The sequence below is a fragment of the Crassostrea angulata genome, chromosome 8 (genome assembly GCF_025612915.1).
Source record: "Crassostrea angulata isolate pt1a10 chromosome 8, ASM2561291v2, whole genome shotgun sequence".
NCBI classification, from domain to species: domain Eukaryota; kingdom Metazoa; phylum Mollusca; class Bivalvia; order Ostreida; family Ostreidae; genus Magallana; species Magallana angulata.
Genome location: NC_069118.1, coordinates 10,087,423 through 10,106,122, shown reverse-complemented (window position 1 = coordinate 10,106,122; position 18,700 = coordinate 10,087,423). Strand labels below are relative to the sequence as shown.

The 18,700-nt window shown below is 33.2% G+C and overlaps 3 protein-coding genes across 4 annotated transcripts; 2 read left to right on the top strand and 1 right to left on the bottom strand.

Moving 5' to 3' along the window:
- The first annotated feature begins 1,059 nt into the window (after window positions 1–1,059).
- LOC128161577 (uncharacterized) lies at window positions 1,060–6,065 on the top strand. Its single transcript, XM_052824890.1, has 5 exons — window positions 1,060–1,156; window positions 1,291–1,352; window positions 1,592–1,830; window positions 5,286–5,436; window positions 5,718–6,065. The coding sequence occupies exons 2-5, from the start codon at window positions 1,292–1,294 to the stop codon at window positions 5,828–5,830; spliced, it is 564 nt and encodes a 187-aa protein (XP_052680850.1). The 5' UTR covers window positions 1,060–1,156; window position 1,291; the 3' UTR covers window positions 5,831–6,065.
- A 961-nt stretch (window positions 6,066–7,026) lies between these two features.
- On the top strand, window positions 7,027–10,724 carry LOC128161289 (putative universal stress protein SAUSA300_1656). Its single transcript, XM_052824545.1, has 4 exons — window positions 7,027–7,240; window positions 8,289–8,384; window positions 9,155–9,261; window positions 10,254–10,724. The coding sequence occupies exons 1-4, from the start codon at window positions 7,153–7,155 to the stop codon at window positions 10,446–10,448; spliced, it is 486 nt and encodes a 161-aa protein (XP_052680505.1). The 5' UTR covers window positions 7,027–7,152; the 3' UTR covers window positions 10,449–10,724.
- LOC128161288 (uncharacterized) lies at window positions 10,565–17,808 on the bottom strand. Of its 2 annotated transcripts, none has more exons than XM_052824544.1 (5): window positions 17,696–17,808; window positions 17,480–17,532; window positions 16,973–17,268; window positions 15,491–15,994; window positions 10,565–12,055 (listed from the first exon to the last, which is right to left on the bottom strand). In XM_052824544.1, exons 2-5 carry the CDS (start codon window positions 17,515–17,517, stop codon window positions 11,592–11,594), a joined length of 1,302 nt encoding a protein of 433 aa, XP_052680504.1. In that variant the 5' UTR covers window positions 17,518–17,532; window positions 17,696–17,808; the 3' UTR covers window positions 10,565–11,591. The 2 variants fall into 2 exon arrangements, with proteins under 2 accessions (XP_052680504.1, XP_052680503.1); XM_052824543.1 differs by having other exon boundaries at window positions 17,665–17,802.
- Between the last annotated feature and the right edge of the window lie 892 nt (window positions 17,809–18,700).

The window sequence follows — 18,700 nt, the reverse complement described above, 5'->3', positions numbered from 1 at the left end:
CTTTGAACAAATTGTTCATCCCATATAAATAAAACAATATAGGCATCTAAGTTATCAAAATGCGCAAAACCTAGAAGTATTCACATCATGATTACATCTTTCATTAAAATCATAACAATAAAATATGACACTGTAAAATAATTATTTCAGACAAATCCCGATATACATGTGATGTTTTAAACTCATCAAATATTTTAATTGAAGTCTTTTTTCTTTAAAAATACATCGAATATATATCTCACTCAACTTACCTTTAATTAACAGATGCAACGCATTAGAAGCAGATAAGCGGGGATAAAACGAATGTAAAATTGGAAAATCCCTATGAAACTTCATCTTCTGAAACTAAATTTTCAACGAAATTGAATTGAAAAGTAAACCCAGATATATATGTAAATATGTATGCATTTAAATCTGGGTTCGTTGAAATTGTACAAAACATTTGTCAACTACACCAAAAGAACCTTACACGCTAGGAAAAAAATAATATTCATGATAAAGTATAACTACAAGAAATAAATATATACCTATACCTTCTGCAGAATTTAACATGCCTAACAGATTTTGATATAAAGTTTACTGGAATGAAATATCAAATAAGAAAATAAAATATAATGTTAGACCTTTTGTTGAGTCTAAATTTCTGTAACAAATCAATTTTCCTACAGGTGATATAATACAATGTTTAAATGCACATACACTAATTATACAAAGTTGCCATCACATTTTCTGTGCAGGGATCTACTTTCCATGTTGATTATAAAAGAACTTTGCCTTAGACAGATTAAAAACGCCACGAAGCGTCATGCACTAATACAAGTTTTGATTTACCTAAATTTGTCTTTATTGGAGTTTTTCATGAGAGACTCATTTTAATTTTGGTTTTAATCCATAAGCAAATCGTATAAATAAAAGTAGGTTTCATCAAAACGATGATCATTCGAGCAATATCTCTCGGATTGCAAAAACCCAATGGTTATATTGGTCTTTGATTGTTAACACGGCTCTCTGTAATTGAAAATAAAGATACAGGACTCCAATCAGAACTATTTGTGCAAAACTTAATTCAGGACTCCAATGAGAAGTTCTTGGGGGAAATAATAATGCATGGGATCCGCTTCTGTATTAATTTGGGGAACTAACAATACAATACGAGGTATGAATGTACTTATATTTTAACTTAACATATAATATCCATATGCTAAACATCTATTGCATTGATACGTTTTTGTAATTTAATAGGTAATTATCGTAATTCAAAACCATACTTTTCTTTTATTTTATTTAAAGCATGCTACTGCTGGTGTTTATTCTAGTCGTAAAGGGAAACGAGGCTTACAACATGTTCGAAGGTGATTTGGTAATTCAATTCTTGTCAAATATCTATCTATTGTCGAACAATGATGATCATAAAATTATGAATGTCTGCCTCTTAGTAAAATGTTTCTCTTACTAACTTAAAAGCAATGCACTTGTAATATTATTTATAGTAAACTTTATATTTTACAAGCCATTTTTCAATTATATTTAACATACATAACGAACAGCTGATTATTTAAGATGTTTACTTGAGACTGCCAATTCGTTTCAGTATTTTTTGAGTCACATTCTTGTGATACACCTCCTCACCACCTGAATCCTTTGAACTCGGAAGTGATTGTTGCGTCATATGAAGGAGGACCAATCAGGTGTGACTATGTAGCGTTTTCTACTTTCAATGACCCTGACCTTGTGACGTATGAGCTCATGGTCAATCCGTTGTATCACGAAGATCCAGACTGTGCTATATCATTACTATATCGGTCGACGCTTACCTCAAAAGAGCTAAAAGTAAGACACCTGTAAACGTATATAAGTATCGTCTGGTTATAGCTCATGATAAAGTCAGAAATTCATCTATGTACTCGTATGATTTATTATACATTTTTTTTCATCATAGAAAATGTTATGATCTAATGGTTTGACTTCTCTTCCAGAACCACTTAGACGCGTTTAATCAAACTTAGCAAAATAATTTGCGAAGGAGGTATACAATTTGGGGGAAAAAATAAGAAATACATCCTGCTGAAGGGACATGATTATATAAACTTTTAAAAGGTCTACCTCTGAACACAGAAATTTCAAAAAGCTTCAGATTACAATATTTCCAATCGTTTATTCTGAGCGCATTGACAAATATTGGAGCTGCAGGAGTATTGTTATATTATCTTAATGGGAACATCTTTTTTTTAAATTATATATTACAAAAAAGAATATACAATCAGGGTCATCGCGATATACTCAAAATTTCATATATTGATCTTATTATATTTTGCCGATAACTTATAGCTGGGCCCCTGTGTAATGTTTATGACAGAAAATACATGTATGTTGGAGAAATGTTAACTTTAAAATAGGACAACAATTCAACATTTTGTATATAATAAGTCAGCAACCATGCTTATGCTTTGTCCAATTATCATGATTCGCAGACTGATCGAAATTGCAGTCTTAATCGTAGAGTAATCGTATTAATTGCATCAAATCTCACAAGATCTTGAGGTCTGTCGTCGTAATTGTGTTAAGTGTAATATTAAATGTTTTGACTCTTAAAAAAGTTTCCTACGATCATCACGACTAATTTTCAATCGTTATTGTTCGTTATCATCGCATCAAATGGCAGCTCATCGTTATTAAGCGCAACACGTCGCATTTGACCGTGTTCCCCTCCCCCAAAATGCTGATGATCTAGATCAATCTTGGAGAAGAGAAACACCAGGCTGCGCTGCTTTCAGTTGCGATGAGTAGTTATGGTCATTTTGGGCTATATTGATACACTGTCGGGGTCGAATCGTAACTCAACTCGTGATCATCTTCCGTATTGATCGTGACAAAAATCTCAATCACTTTCATGCCCGATCGTAACATAGCACATCGGTTCGTGATATACGTATCTTAATATATTCGAACTTACATTCACATACACAAGCGTAACATATCGGGGACTTGTGTAGTAATGGTCGGATCTAATCGAGAATTAATCGGGATTTCTACTTGGTCAGTCGTATCAGAACTCATTTTCTGGTATCTAAACGGGAAATGAGATCGTTACAGGTAACATCACCTGAAATATATCATACATTGACATTATCTTACCGTATGAAAGCTCAGCAAATTGCATGCTGGCATATCGACTCGCAGCATCTCGTACCATACCAAGATCGGTTGCGTTTGGTCAATTTTAGTGTTCGTAACAGATCGCACGACAATTGGAACTAGCATTATATTGTTTACACTCTACTTTATTTAATTGCCTTCAAAACAAATTTAGTTATATAACATTTGTGATATCACACATGTATTATTGAAGCAACTTAAAATTCTGTAAACTCATACTGTTGAAAGCACGAACCCTGAAGTAATTATGTGACACAAAGATCGAGTTATGCAAAAAAAAGGAATACACATTTAACGGAGAGTATTCAAATCTTATTTTCCATAAGATAAGATAAGATAAGATAAGATAAGATAAGATCTTTATTTTGTACTTAAAGGCCATTGCTCACTGTACATTTAGGCATCATATCTATATGCAACATAAACATATTATATACATAATGCATATACATAGAAAATTTGAAACAGTAACAATACCTGGTACTGTATTGTTTTAACATAGATTGTCATAGAATTAGAATTTCTTGTCTTATTGACAGACCTTTTTTAATAAAAATTGTTGTACATTTGATGACATTTTGGTCATTGCTGTTAAAAAGATGGTCAATACAAGTTGGAACATCTTTTCTTACTGATGGACAGTGAAACAAAAAATTTCTTCTTAAGTGCTCCAACATTGGACAGTGAAATAGAAAATGTACTTCATTTTCAATTTGTCTTAAATAACAAAGTTGACATAATCTATCCACACTATCAACTCCTTCAAATCTACCCTCTTCAATACGTAATTTGTGTAAGGAACACCTAAAAGAGGTTAATGCCTGTTTTAAGGGGTAGCTTAGAAAGGAGAGGCAACTCTCACATGCAAGTTGTTTTTTAAACATCACATAGAAAGCACACTTTGGTGAATTGTCTAAATTTGAGTTCCATTCCTGTAGGGCACAGTCTCTCACCCTTTGGTTCAATTCTGACATAAAGACCTTTGGATCTCCAGGGCCACCACTTAACCAAACGTCCCCAAAGCCGTAGTGATTTAAGACTGATTTCAATTTAGATACCCAGTTTGGAGTTGATCGATTGTTACACAAATCCAAATTGTAAAGCATTTCGAAACAATGTCTTGGATATCTTGTAGTTTCCATTTTTTGCATTTTCAGCCTGTATTTCACTGGTTTTATCATGTATATAACATAAAGGGGTAGTCTTCCACATTCTCCTCTAGCCATTATATTGGTGGCTTTTTTGCTTATTCCCAATATCCATTTGCAAAAGTCATTCTGTACAGCTTCAATCTCTTCGTTGATATCAGTTCCCCAGATTTTATGCTCCATATGTTAGAATAGGAACGATAATGCTGTCAAAAAGTTTAAAACACACCTTAGGATAACGGTTATTTAGGATTTTCAAGGAATGTTTTAACATATTTAATGCTTTTCGTGCCTGTAGTGCTAGTGACTTACAGCATTGGGTCCATTTCAGTCGACAGGAAAATGTGGTACCAAGGTACTTGTAGTAAGACTCAACATCCATAGATTTCCCGTTGAACATCCATTTTTCTGTGCCTGCTATTACTCCACCTCTCTTGAAAACCACTACTTTTGATTTGTCCATATTTACTGTTAGGTTCCACTTCAGACAGTACTTTTGTACTACGTTTAGTTTCTTTTGTAGTCCAAGATTCTTTTGATGCTGCGGTCATTTTAATTTACTTTGAAAACATCCAAATACATGTATAGAGGGTGAATTAAAGTTCCCTAAAACGTTCAACATCATTGTTTATTTACTGGGTTTATTAAAAATAATTTTGAAAGACATGCAAAATGTAACTTTAAAACTTGAAATTGTATCTTGTTATAGTTTCTAACGTTGCTGCAGGTCTGTAGCTCTACAAGGAAAATTGGGGTTGACATGCCATAAAGCTACAGTTCCTCTCATTATATTGCCAAATATTGACAACAATTGCGCTAGTTTAAATCTTTAACGCCGTTAACAAACGCGACTATTTTACGGGAGGAACTGTGGCTATACGGTCTGTTTACCCGAATTTCATTGAACAGCTACAGACGTGCAGCTGTTTATAACACATCAAAATTGGGGATACCTAAGTGAAATAAATGTGTGTTTTGCAGAGGTTCAACTGCTCTGCTCTTGCTGAGGATCGATACAATCTCAAGATGACAAAGAACTCTACATTCTACCTTCAGATTATTCCCACCAATTCCAATCTGGAGAAGGCGCGATTTAAATTGAAACTTATACCTACTGGAGCAACCTTCAGCAGTATGCAATCAATACGTTTAAATATCAACACTCATCTTTATAGAACAGTGGCGTCGGAAGCAAATTGAAAGTGTGTGGTGGGGGGTGGGTGGGCAAGACTTATCAGAAATATTGACACGCCAAAAAAAAAAGATTTTGGTTATGGTTGTGATTACATGTAACTTTGCAAAATAGCCCCTCCCCCCCTTTCGTTCCGACGCCTTTGTCATATATTTGGAAAGTGAAATATTACAGTACTCTGCATGCATTCCAGTTGTATAAAGTTAATGTTTATCTTCCAGCTGAAGACTTGATAGCAATCATCTCAGGGGGATCCATTGGGCTCGTAGTGCTTTTAAGTTTGGTTGGATTTGGAATTTGCTTGTTTCGAAAAAAGAGAAAGGATAAAAAATAAATAGTTTTCAGTGCCACGAACATTGTCATCATGGTTGAATATTTGTTTTGTTTTAAATTTCTTACTTGTAATATAATTATTTCAGTTAAATTTGCATTTACCAAGATGATGAATATTAAAATGTAATTTCATTAATTTTATTTTATCGTAATTTCATTTGTTTTATCGGAATTTATTGATTAAATTTTCTAATTTTTAGTAAATATCACATGACACATTAATAATGAATAAAGGATTATGCTACTCTCCAATGTAAATTTTTTTTTCACTTTTTATTTTGTTGCTGACTCAGTGGTAATAGTTTCAATTTATTTTTAAAAATTATTAAAACATTGAATAAAATAAGAATATGAAAAATAAATATATTTGGTTATAGAAAAAAATAACGCTTCATTTTCTTCGTACAGTATGAAAATGAATCAAACAGTTCATTTATTTTATAATGTTTATTTTGAGTCAAAATAACCAATTTTTTAAAGCAATTTAGAAATGTACATACCTCCCCGTAAAATTTTGCCTCATGTTTGTTCTCTCGCACAGCCTGTGAATGTTCTATTTATGTCCGTACGTATAGATGTGGGTTTTTTAAAAAATATTTATAAAATAAGCAAAACTGGCCCTTTAACAAATTAGGTCATTTTAATTTGGAATTCTTGCGTTTTATAGGTCTTGTACATCTAAAAGATCAAATGATATAATTTCCTTTATCCTAATAATATTATACGTGTAGAATATTCCTTAACCCTAATGTGTTTTTTAAGATATCATTTTTTCCGTGATACATGTAATTATCACCCGTAAAGTTGCAGAGTTTGATTTATTAAACCAAAAAATTAAAAAAATTAAACCAAAGAAATAAAATTGAAGGTTTAATGATTTGTGCATTTCTTTAAAATCTTTAATGTCTTATACATGTACACTCATATGTCCTGCTTAGCGTAGACAGTAGAGGATGTCATCACTGCCAATAATATTGAACACAGTTGATTTATTCTTCCATTAAAAAAAAGGAATTTTACAATACTCTTATCAATGCATTTTTAATTATAATTTATTTAAAAGTTAACATTAATTTAAATCTTTTATTAAAGAAAAAACTGTAAAGACATGCAAAATAAACATCGGTATTTAAAAGTATTTTAATTGGGATCCGCCACTGCTTTCTGCTGGTGTTTTGTGACGTCGCGCCGTGTCAGGGTTCACCACTCCAGCGAGTTCACCCCGCGAGAGTTTGTTTACAGACGACATAGACCGTTTTATCTACCCATCGACAGATCTAGTTCGCTGAAGATTCATTCTGGTCAGGACTTTAAACTGTCGACATGGCGGACGAGGCAGCAAAAACGGAATCGGGGAAAACTGTTTTGATTGCCATAGACGGAAGTGAACAAGCCAGAAATGCATTCGATTGTAAGTTATCTAGTCATATTAACACGTGTAGCTCATCGGTTGTTTAGAGTCGACGTTCGTCTTTGTAGATAATATTAATGTAATAGTCAGCAATTTTAAAATTTTAAATCGTATTGTACTCTTATAGTAATCGTAAGCTGTCGCGTGCCATGTTTGTTTACGTATGCCTTTTGATAAAAATTGGAGATAATTTTATGCTAGCCTACACTGTAGCTTGCACTTACAATTTCAATATATATAACGTGTTATGTGTCAGACACACTGATATAAAAAAAAAATATGATACTCTTTTGCCATCGGTGAACAAAAAATAACCCAACAGTGTCGAATAATTCCATGATAAGGTAAAGAGGAAAAGAATTTAAATTGTGGAGCATCAACCTGAACATGAAGCGGTTTTGTGTGAAAGCAAATCTACCTGACATTTACATCGTTGAAATGTTTTCAGCAGACGACAAGATATCGAGTTTCGGGATATTTTTTAAACTACGCAGTTTGTTAACAAATAACGTATAACGCTTTGATCAGCTGGTCTTTTCTCGCGAAATTACACTGTCAGGAAGGGAATGTTAGTCACAACTAAATAATTAATTTATTTTTGAGCAGAACCAATATTTCAAGACGAAAAAAAGTTGATCGATAACGAATTTTCTGTGGAAATATAATGGGAAAACCTCTACTGGGAATTATCCTCCTATTAAGATGAAACCAGTTTTCTCCTTATCGACCCATCTGTGTAAACTCGCTGTATTCGAAGTAAATAGCGACCATGGGAATGAACGATATTGACACTGGCGTAATTTAGAATTGCACCAAGCACACAGTTAATTTTGAAGTTTAATTTTAAACGCACCTGCTTCAGATCGAAGTATCTTTGTCCTTTGACTCCTTTCCTTACATGTATTTACTACTGCAGTGATGTAATACTTTTGTGGCGTTACATTTAATACAACTATATTAGTCCCTTGTTTGATTTCTTAATAATGAGTTATTTTGCTAATTTTTGGGGTTGACATATATGTCATTTTATTCTGTGTCCTTTCTCTAGGGTACAAAAACAACATTTTCAAGGACACAGACAAAGTGGTACTGGTCCATGCCGTGGAAATGCACGAAATCCTAAACTCCCAACAGTGGTATGCCAGTAAGTATAAAATGAGTCACAATAACAGTGTGTCGGGCTGTCATAATACTTGTAATATAGACGAAAGTGTCCAACTTGAAAACTAATATTGCTATTATATCTGTTCCAGTCCTTATTAAGAGTACGAAAGCATGGTACATGTTTATACTAGTAGTTAATTTATCTATTTTAAAAAGTCAAATTTTCAATTCTTCCATCCACATGCAAGTTCCCGTTTCTATACTTCGAACGAAACAATGCACCTTTAGAGACGACTGAGTTGTAAATTCTGAATTCCTTTGATGTAATGATGCAGATGACAGTTCAGATTTATATAGGATACTCTTGCTAGATGAGTGTATTAGTGGTCTGGGGTATGTATGTAAATAGTCACAAAGGTACGGGTCTTTTTTAACGGTGGGTTGGCTACCAAGGTATTCAAGTTCTGACCAGTGTGGCATGTCAGTTCTACGATACCTTTTACCATGTATGGGGAGATTGCCCCATTGACCTATATTTTGTTTTATTACACGATGCACATGTAGATAAAAGCTATCTGTGACAAGTCAGTTCAACCAAACCATTCACAGTGGGGGAGGTTTACTTGCATTCATTTCATTACACGTTTTATGAACAGACCTTTTGAAAAGAGAGAGAGAGAGAGAGAGAGAGAGAGAGAGAGAGAGAGAGAGAGAGAGAGAGAGAGCATGCATCCCGTGTCAGATATATAATATACAGGTGTTTTGTAATTATCATCAAGATAAAAAGGTGTTCTTCTGTACAATTTACAGCTCCCTATAGCTTCGATAAGGACACCCTGTTTGCTATCCTAGAGAAGGAGAAGGAGAAAGTGACTGCGAAGTTGGAGGAGTTTGCTCAACTGCTCCGGGACTCTAAGGTAGGCAAGACATGTGCATATTGAACTGAAGTGTTATGCATAGTTAGCACTCCAGTAATTTCGAGTGTGTTAAAAGCGACCCTTTTGCGTTCACCTTTAAAATAAGATTTATAGTGATGGGTGCAAATGTGTGTTGACTGTCCCTTTCAATACGCATATCGTGGTAAGTGTTTATGTAAATAAATCAGGGATCTCATACTTCATACACGTGATTATGCAATCACTATTTGAAATTAAAAATGCCCAATAACTTATGCAGTGCCCTTGGGAAATAAAAAAAACTCATTGACAAATAAATTATCCTCATCATTGTGTAATAGATGTACAAGCATAATATTATGTAATCAATGATAGTAAAACCACTTATAATGTTCATGGTTTCGAAAGTTTAAAGATAAATAATACCAGTAAAATGATCTACTTTGCTTGTAAGCTACTAACTGCGGCGACTAAAATAGGCAGTTAAAATAGTGAGCACATAATCACGCGAGAAATCAGGAGAATTTTAATGGTCTGACATAATATTCCCGGTATACACGCCGTTTTTGTTCTCCCTGACGACTTCCTGTTTAGACCAGCAGTTGATGCAAATCATATGGGAGTTCTTATAACAAAGTATTATAAAGTTCTCCGAACTAGCGATAACGATTTGTATGATTTTGCCTAGGGGAGGGGGGGGGGTATTAAAAAGTTGCAATGGAAATTGAGAAATGCGACTTATTATGACCGTCATAACTTCATATCCGTAATTGATATTTCATATTACTATAACGACTTGTGCCACGTGTTTAATTCAGTAAAAAATGTAATAAAGCGTGAGTTGAAACCTGTATGTATGTGTGCCACTGATTCGATAGTGATTACGACTCAGTCTGAATGTCACAAGGTTCTCACTCCTAATTCTTCAAGGCAAAGTGCTCCCATCTGCTGAAGACCATGACCAGAGCAGTTTCTTCCCTTATATCATTTTCAAATGCCGTCTTTATTTTCAGATAAACGGCACAGTAAAGAGTGTTCATTCATCCAGTCCAGGAGAGGGGATCTGTAAGATTGCCAAGGAAGTGAACGCCGACCTGATTATTACTGGGACACGTGGTATGGGGAGCGTTCGACGCACCTTACTGGGTAGTGTCAGTGACTACATCTTACACCACGCCCACGTACCTGTCATTGTGTGTCGTCACTGAGCGCGCCGACCAATGAACAATGTGTATTTTAGATACACTTTCTATAACACCTTATGAAGGGTTAGTAGTATTCATACCTGTACGTTTGGTCTTGTAATCGGATGTTTTGTTTTAGAAGTATACAGGTGATTAATATTACCGCGAGAGTAGATGCTACATGTACAAAAATGTATATTTGTTTTGAGTGTACCTCTGTGTATAGACCCGGTATAGTTTGTTGTAGCTGGTTATTAGTGTTTGTGTTGAAATAAAGATTTCATTATTTTAGGACGACAATCAACTGTTTATTTGTTGTTGATTATACATCGCCACTTATTACTATAATCGGACAATCATACATTGTTATAATAATTGGGTTTGTATAAACGTTGGATGAGTGACCGATTAGCTTTATCCGGATTTTGTTTATTTTCCTTGTAAGATATTGACAAGACAACCTATTTAATTACATTGAAGTACAAATTAAGGTCACTAGATCCATTGAAAATTTGTTTTTGCCTGAAAGTAGGGACTGTAGAAAATACTACATAAGTGCATTTGTTTATAATCTTAACTTGAACAGAATTGTACTTTGAATCGTGAATACTCAATTTACGGAAAACTTGGAATACGAATGTAGATAATGTGTTATAATGGTGAAGAAGCATACGAAATCAATGATTTTCAGTGCCATGGTTTTCTATCAATCTATCGAACAAAAATGCATGCACACATCTATGCATTTTCCCAACTAAGTGAACAAGAGAATAATATATACCTCTTCTTGAAAAAACAATTTAATTTGAATTTCAATTGTTTTCTAAAGCTGGAGTTACTGTTCTTTCAGTGAACCTAACAAATACTTTGAACCAATTTTTCTCGTGTCCAAGTTTCGTCGTCGCGAATATTTCACGACGCGAACCAGTCCTTTTCCTATGGTTGTTATAACAACACGGGTTTTGATAGAGCTTGGTCGCGAAAATAAGTTGTAGCGCAAACCAGTGTATCGTAAGTAAATCGTGAAATGAAGTCGCTACAATGGTTTACAATGCTTGTAATACAATAAAAAAGCTATTTTGTTCTCAGTTCTGTTTTGAGAAGACATTTTAATTATTGCATGCTCCAATTTTTTTGATAATACTTTTCCTCTTAGTTACTGATAAATTACGAACACAGTTCTTTATTATCAAAGAGAACGAACCGGAAAGCTGCTCCTAGCGTATTGTTCAGTTTCCTTATGCTGGAGAAGTTTAACTGTTTCAACTGTTCCTCGCGTCCTGGTTTGTAAATATGAATACCATAGCTATGTGACCATTTGTAATTATGATCAGATAGATAAGTTTGATGCGGATAAAAGGAACAGTAATGTTTTTCTACATGAATAAGCTTAGGATATTGTTTGGCCAGTTTGGTTGCCATGATTACCGAATTTTCTCCCCATAAGTTCGGCTTGTAAGCGAAGTAGCTGTCCATCCATTTTTTGATAAATGCTGAGTTTTTACCAGCTATAATCACCGCACTTCCGAAATAACCGTCCGCCGCCATTCCCATGGTGCACTCTCTGTTCCGGAACTTGTCTAAGGATGTAAGCAGAAGTTGGTCGGTATCAAGATAAATCCCTCCATACTCTGAAATAAATGGTTTTGGCGTATTGTAAATCCAAGAATATAAATTATGTTAAGTTAGCTCACTGCACCTTTAAATACTTTATCAAATCAGCAGAAAATTACTTTATTATAATAGATAGCATGATGGATAAAAACTATTTCAGTAAAAAAAGGTAAAACATCTGCAATTATGGATAGAATTAAAATTAAAAAAAATAATTTGATAAACATTAACAAAACCTCCAGACGGATTCGAACTCATGATCTGCGGTTCTCAAATTCGATTCTTTAACCACTGAGCTATGATGATATACAACTAAATTAATCGATACAATCAATTTATTATCGAAACATTTAAATCGCCATCTTGTTACATTGTGTCGTAAAAATTATAAGTTTAAGTGTAGTGAGGTGCCTTAAACTTGATTTTTGAACGCTCAATTTTTTTTATCAGACTCTAGTCCCATCACAAGATAAACTTTGCCATTCAGTCAACTTAAAACAACTCAATGTGGACTCAATAAAATTAATTGAGTGGCAAAGTTTTGCTATCAGGTCATATTTCCGGACCTATCAGTTGAGGGATTGGCACACGTTCATCTTATGCATTCTCTTTCTAAAAAATAAATTTCGATACAGAGAGTTAAAAAGAAGATAACTACCTAGCAAACATGTGTTTATCTGCGCAACATTAAATCAATACATATATACTTTTAAATAAAAAAAAAAAAACACTAACGAAATATTAAAACAATTCCTATGCATTGAAAATAGACAGCATTCCACAGTAATGTTGTGATACAAGTCAAATTCCAAAATTTCAAATCATGAAACACCAGACAAACCTAGATTGATTTTCAGCTCACCTGAACTGAAGTTCAAGTATTAGCTTTTCTGTTCACATTTTGTCTGTCTGTCCGTAAAATTTTTAAAGTTTTAACATCTTCTAATACTAGGCCAATTTCAACCAAACTTGGCACAAAGCACGCATATGGAAAGGGTATTCAAAGTTGTGAAAATTAGGGACCACATCTTCTTTCAAGGGGGATATTTTAAAATTCTTGGAAAATTTGAGAAATTTTCAAAACTGAAGAACCATTTGGCTAGAATAGCTCAGACTTAATTATGTGGAAGCATTATCAGGAAGGGAATGGGTAGGGGGACACGTTTTTACATAGGAATATATAGAGCAAAATCTTTAACGATCTTCTAAAAATCATTTGCCATGAAAAGCTTTAGTGAAAACAACCTTAGGTAGCGTAGATTCAAATTCGTTAAAATCAAAATATTGAGAAGTAGGATAGAGATCCAATCTAACAAATGAAAACATTTTAATTAACAAGAACTGAAACGTTTTAATAGTAATTAAAGTTTCACTTACATTGTATATGCAATCATTTTGACAAATTCCTGATTCTTTAAATTTGTTAAGACTTTGGCACATGGACGTTTCTTTGGCCTCTCAAAGTGTTCAGAGTTTAATGTAGTTTTATATTCCATATCAATGTATAAATAATTGTTTAGAATATTGTGAGAATTGCGATTTTCAACATGTGTTAGATAAGGGACTTTGTTATAAACATAAGAATATGCAGGGGAAAATGGATTTCTGTGTACAGGATCTACATGTGTTATACTACATTGTCCAGATAAATTGTATTTTGACTCCATAAAGCTTATATTGTCATGGCCATTGTTGCTCAGGTGAGCGATGTGGCCCATTGGTCGTTTGTTTGTATTCAAATATATAATTCAAAAACATGTTGCACCTGTACTTATCGATTGCCTAAATGAATAAAACGTATTGCAATATAAGATCGACATTTATTATATTGATATCTAGATATAGTTTTGACAGGTGTGCCTAAATGCACAACGTAATGCTACTAAAGATCGACATTTAAGCATTGAATCGTTACTTTTTGAAAGATGTGGTCTCATAATTGCAACGGTGTGTACATACAAATTGAATAACGCGCGCTAGCGGGTTATAAAAAAATTGTTTGCACACACCGTTGCAGTTATGAGACCACATCTTTAAAAAATAATGATTCAATGCTTATATTTAAGTTTATTAACACCTGTTCTCTTTCCGCAAATAAGATTTATTTTAAAAAATATCGGCCTTATTCAACGAGAAATGCGCAATTAACTGAAGAGCCATTGGAACAGCCGAATTATGCTGACACAGCGCAGCGTTTTAAATTCTAATAACACAATATTATTTTTCATTCTGTAATTTGATGAATTAATTTTAGGTATACTAAGAAATTAATCAATTGAATTCATATAAATCTTTAAAAAAAATATTTTACATCCATGAAATTTTAATCAGCCCAAGTATAATATAAGGTCGTGATCCGGTTTGAAGTCGGGAGGAGAGTCAGTCATGTTCTGAAGGAAGAATGAATGCATTCATATGCACCAGATTTGGTGATTGGGTCTTCTGTTATGCGTAAATGTCACTCAAATCTATCAATGCAATCTAATAGGGGGAAAGAAATTGAATGTAAATATTAGATCATGTTGTCTATCTATATAGATTTGACATGTGTGCCCCTTCTATTATGAAACATGATTATGCGACAGCTGTAGTATCGCAAATATCTTATAATGCGTTTTACACTGAAATAATTAATTACAAAAATTAACAGGGACTGAAGGTGACTGATTTGACAACTCAAGTAGAAAACAGTTTCACAATCTCTTTTTCTTTTTAAGTTCATGCCCAAGTCCATGCCTAGGTTTTATTGTCAAGAAGAAGAGAAATAAAGTAAAATGGAAAACGCAACTTTATCTACGAAATTAAAATTCGCTTTTACACGGACTCCTTTGACCCGTAGATCCTGAATTTTATAATTCTGGTAGAATCACAACTCAGTTGTTTTACAACTGATCCTGAATTTTATAATTCTGGTAGAATCACAACTCAGTTGTTTTACAACTGGATCACAATTTATTGGAAGAACCTTAAAGTTGTCATCCAATAAAAGTTCAATGGGAAACATTGTAAGGAATCTTACAATCGCCATACCCAGCCGCATATATTGGACACTAAATTTCCTAAATATTAACGGACCAGTACCAGATATAACTTAACACCTGATTAAGCTGTTTATACAGACGACAGCGAACATCTGTGTTGGAAACGACACACTCTTCCCTCAATAGTAAATTTCCAAAAAACTAGAAATTGACCACAGCGAACCTGTGGTCAATATTACAATTCAAAAGTTGAGAGTAACACCATAATAATACGTACATGTATTTACGTACTACACAAGACAATTTTGATTGTGACTATCAGAAGCTAAAACAATCTAATTAAATTCAGATGCTCCGAATCTGCCCCCCCCCCCCCCACCGCAACTTGTGATTGAGAAGTGATACAATTCGGAACATCTAATTATAATAAGACTGATGCTACATGTACAGTGTACACATGTTAATACATACTGGTAAGTATCTGTAGCCTTAGTATGTCTGACTTGTGTTGTACAAAGACGATCTTCTTGCCTCCTATTTTTGATGGCGGGTTCACCTTGATTGGAATTATGTTTGGAACGGATAGAAGTAAAACATTCCACCACTCGCCTGAGGGTAGTTTGTCGTAATACAGAAATATCAAACACGGGTGCTGGTTTTTGTATCCACTATAGATACTTACAAAGTACATGAAATCGAAACTTCCTTTTCCCAACCAAATGTAGTGTAGAATATTTGGAACTAAGAAATGTGTTGTACACAATTGGTCGATGACTTTCTGCAGACAACTGTCAGGAAACCCAAATAGCGGAATAGTCTGATTAAAGTTATCTTTCACTTTCAATTTTACGTCATCATTGTCGCACGAGGGTATGATCTGGCGCCGCCGCCCATTCTTCCTGAACTTTGATGATATGTTTGAGCAAGGAATGTATGTCCTAAAACTCCAATCTGTACCTCCTAAAGGTGTGAAGTCTTCACATGAAAATGAAAGTAAAACATTAAAATAATTGTGTTGATTTCACTGATATTTCGTGTGCAAAGCTTACAACATTTTTTAACGTAACAGAATGTATTCATTTAAATGTGGATATATCAAAGAATGGGTTATTTATTTACACATGGTATTGAAAAATTCATTAAATTGTCATATCTGATCTCATCCATTGTATTTGTTAAAAAAATAATTTTATCTTTTAATAGCCTCTTTGTACTTAATTTCATTTGTATTGTATAATTTTAATATATATTTTAAAAGTCTCCTTTTTGCAAACTTCATAAAAAATATTTAGTAAATCTTAACTTGCATTGTAAGGATTAGTTTATATTTTGTTTTCATACGACAAATGCCATTTGATAAAATTATATATCATATCTATAGCTAACTAGGCGTTGCGCGAGGTGTTTCGAATGGTTTGCACTAAATCACAAAAGCTTTTAGCGAAAAATCTTTAAATGGACTGAAAGTGATTCATAAACGATGATTATAAAAAAAAGTTCGGTAGCTCATGATAGTGCTTATGTATAACTTTAAATTCTATGAAGTTTTTAAATAAATAATTTACATTATAAAACAATAACTAAATGTGATTATACTTGTCATTGAAAAGTACTAAATTCATTTTATACTGCAAAAATCCATGCATTAACCAAATCGAGAAGAAAATTATTAAATTATTAGATCCCTCTCAACAAACCATAACAAGAGATCTTAATTAATAAACAATAAATAAATAATCATTTGTATAATACAAAAAAAAGAAATATTACGATAAGAATAAAAGTTTACACATCACAAAAACAATAACAAGAAAAACTACACCTTATGAATGAACCCCCCCCCCCCCAAAATAAAAAAAATCGAAGAAAGCTCAAATCTGGCGTATGTAGAAAGGTGAGCATTATCGCTTTTATAAAAATATGTTTTAAACTACTCAACATATATATAAATACCCTCAAATGGATCGTTAAAAATTGTCTCTGACGCTTTCTTCTGGTTTAACAACAACAAAGCTGTTTCGATATGACATGACTCTTCTTGACGTTTCCCGCCCTTTGTTATTCTGTGCACCAAAGTCAAAAGACTTTGCATTCGCAATAGCCTAGTCTTCAGTTTTGTAAGTTCTCTACTCTCATTTGTGGCGCACGTTTTGTTTTCTGCCTTGCATTTTGGATTTGATTGCGTGGCCACAAGAATATGTATGAATTGGATAATCACAAATATCACAAAAAACGAAGCGAACACAACTCTAAAAAGATATGAAAGTGATATTAAATAACTGACGCTATCATTTTATAATAACAAATCATGTCATTCAATAGAACCTTAAAAGCAGATGAATGCTGATCGTAATAATGTCAGTACGCTCTACGAAATTAACAAATTTCCATTGAAGCATCAAGATGAGTAGAAAGTGTTGTTATAAACTCACTCCGTGAAATTAAATATAATCACATTACCTCATTTGCCAGCTGGTTTTCATTACATCTATTACCATTGACTTGATCAATATCTACAAAATCATGAAATACAAGAGTTTATTTTAACAGATTTTTTTTTCTACAACAAAAGCATACATAAACATAAAATAAACAATACATAAGAAAACATACATAAACAAAAATAAATTTTGTAAAACTGTTACCAGGTATTTGTAAGTAAGCATATAATCCTACCCGACTTCAGTCACATCTAAAAGTTTGCGGTTAAGTTTCACAAAGTGATAAAGGTGCGTGGTGTGGCCAATATAGTCCTCTTTTTTTCCACATTCATTTGCGTATCTAGAAACATCCAAACTAGCATTACTTATATATATATATATATATATATATATATATATATATATATATATATATATATATATATATATATATATATATAAGTAAACTATTTAACAAACATGTATGCCTCATCTATTGGACAAGCATTTACATTTCCTTTTAACTAATACATATAGAGAACTGGTACTTCCGGTGTCATATATGTTAAGCAGGAACAGGAAGAACACGCACAAAAATACTCATATAAGTAAGTGCACGGTTATTTTGAGTGAGATAAAATGACTCAAATTTTATCTTATTTAAAATAACTGTATCTGGGCGAATTCAAAATGGGCGAAGCTGTTTTCAAGTGTAGAATGGCAAAAATAACACGGGGCGAGAAATAACCCTGTATACAGTAGACAAAAGTATAGTTGATTGGTGAGTTTAATATGTTCTGTTTAAAATCTGATCGATAAAGACAGCGGCCAATTTTTACTATTTGAATCACATGTATCTTATGAAAGTCTATACGATAATCAAAATGTATAATTTGTCTATCAAATGTTTACTGATAACTACCTTAGATATGCATGTAAGTGGAGTAAGTGATTGAAGTCTTAATTAGAATTAGAATTAAAATCTTAAATTGATAACATATCTGAATAATAATTCAAAAATTTTAGGCACCATGTTTTCAAAGAGCATGGTTACGATTTGGGTTGAAATTTATTTTTGCGTTTTTAATGTGTACAATGCTTCAGTAAGGTATTGCTAATAGCCAACCAAAGTTTGAGAGTCATCGAGTTATAAGAGATACAGAGCTCACAGTTCTTTGTAATGTAAACAAAGCTCAGATAATGTTTTTGTATGCATTTTAAAATTCCTAGTTTAGACCTAAACTGAATGTTACAAACGCTA

Excerpts from the sequence above, each read along its gene's own strand:
- LOC128161288 (XM_052824543.1), bottom strand. The coding sequence starts at position 17,685 with ATGCTTACTTACAAATACCTG. Across the intron at positions 17,269-17,479 it reads AAAACCAGCTGGCAAATGAG|AGTTGTGTTCGCTTCGTTTT; the intron begins GTAATGTGATTA and ends ATATCTTTTTAG. Across the intron at positions 15,995-16,972 it reads TTTTAACGATCCATTTGAGG|ACTTCACACCTTTAGGAGGT; the intron begins GTATTTATATAT and ends TTTCATGTGAAG.
- LOC128161577 (XM_052824890.1), top strand. The coding sequence starts at position 1,292 with ATGCTACTGCTGGTGTTTATTCTAGTCGTAAAGGGAAACGAGGCTTAC. Across the intron at positions 1,353-1,591 it reads GGCTTACAACATGTTCGAAG|TATTTTTTGAGTCACATTCT; the intron begins GTGATTTGGTAA and ends AATTCGTTTCAG. Across the intron at positions 5,437-5,717 it reads TACTGGAGCAACCTTCAGCA|CTGAAGACTTGATAGCAATC; the intron begins GTATGCAATCAA and ends TTTATCTTCCAG.
- LOC128161289 (XM_052824545.1), top strand. The coding sequence starts at position 7,153 with ATGGCGGACGAGGCAGCAAAAACGGAATCGGGGAAAACTGTTTTGATT. Across the intron at positions 8,385-9,154 it reads CTCCCAACAGTGGTATGCCA|CTCCCTATAGCTTCGATAAG; the intron begins GTAAGTATAAAA and ends TACAATTTACAG. Across the intron at positions 9,262-10,253 it reads AACTGCTCCGGGACTCTAAG|ATAAACGGCACAGTAAAGAG; the intron begins GTAGGCAAGACA and ends CTTTATTTTCAG.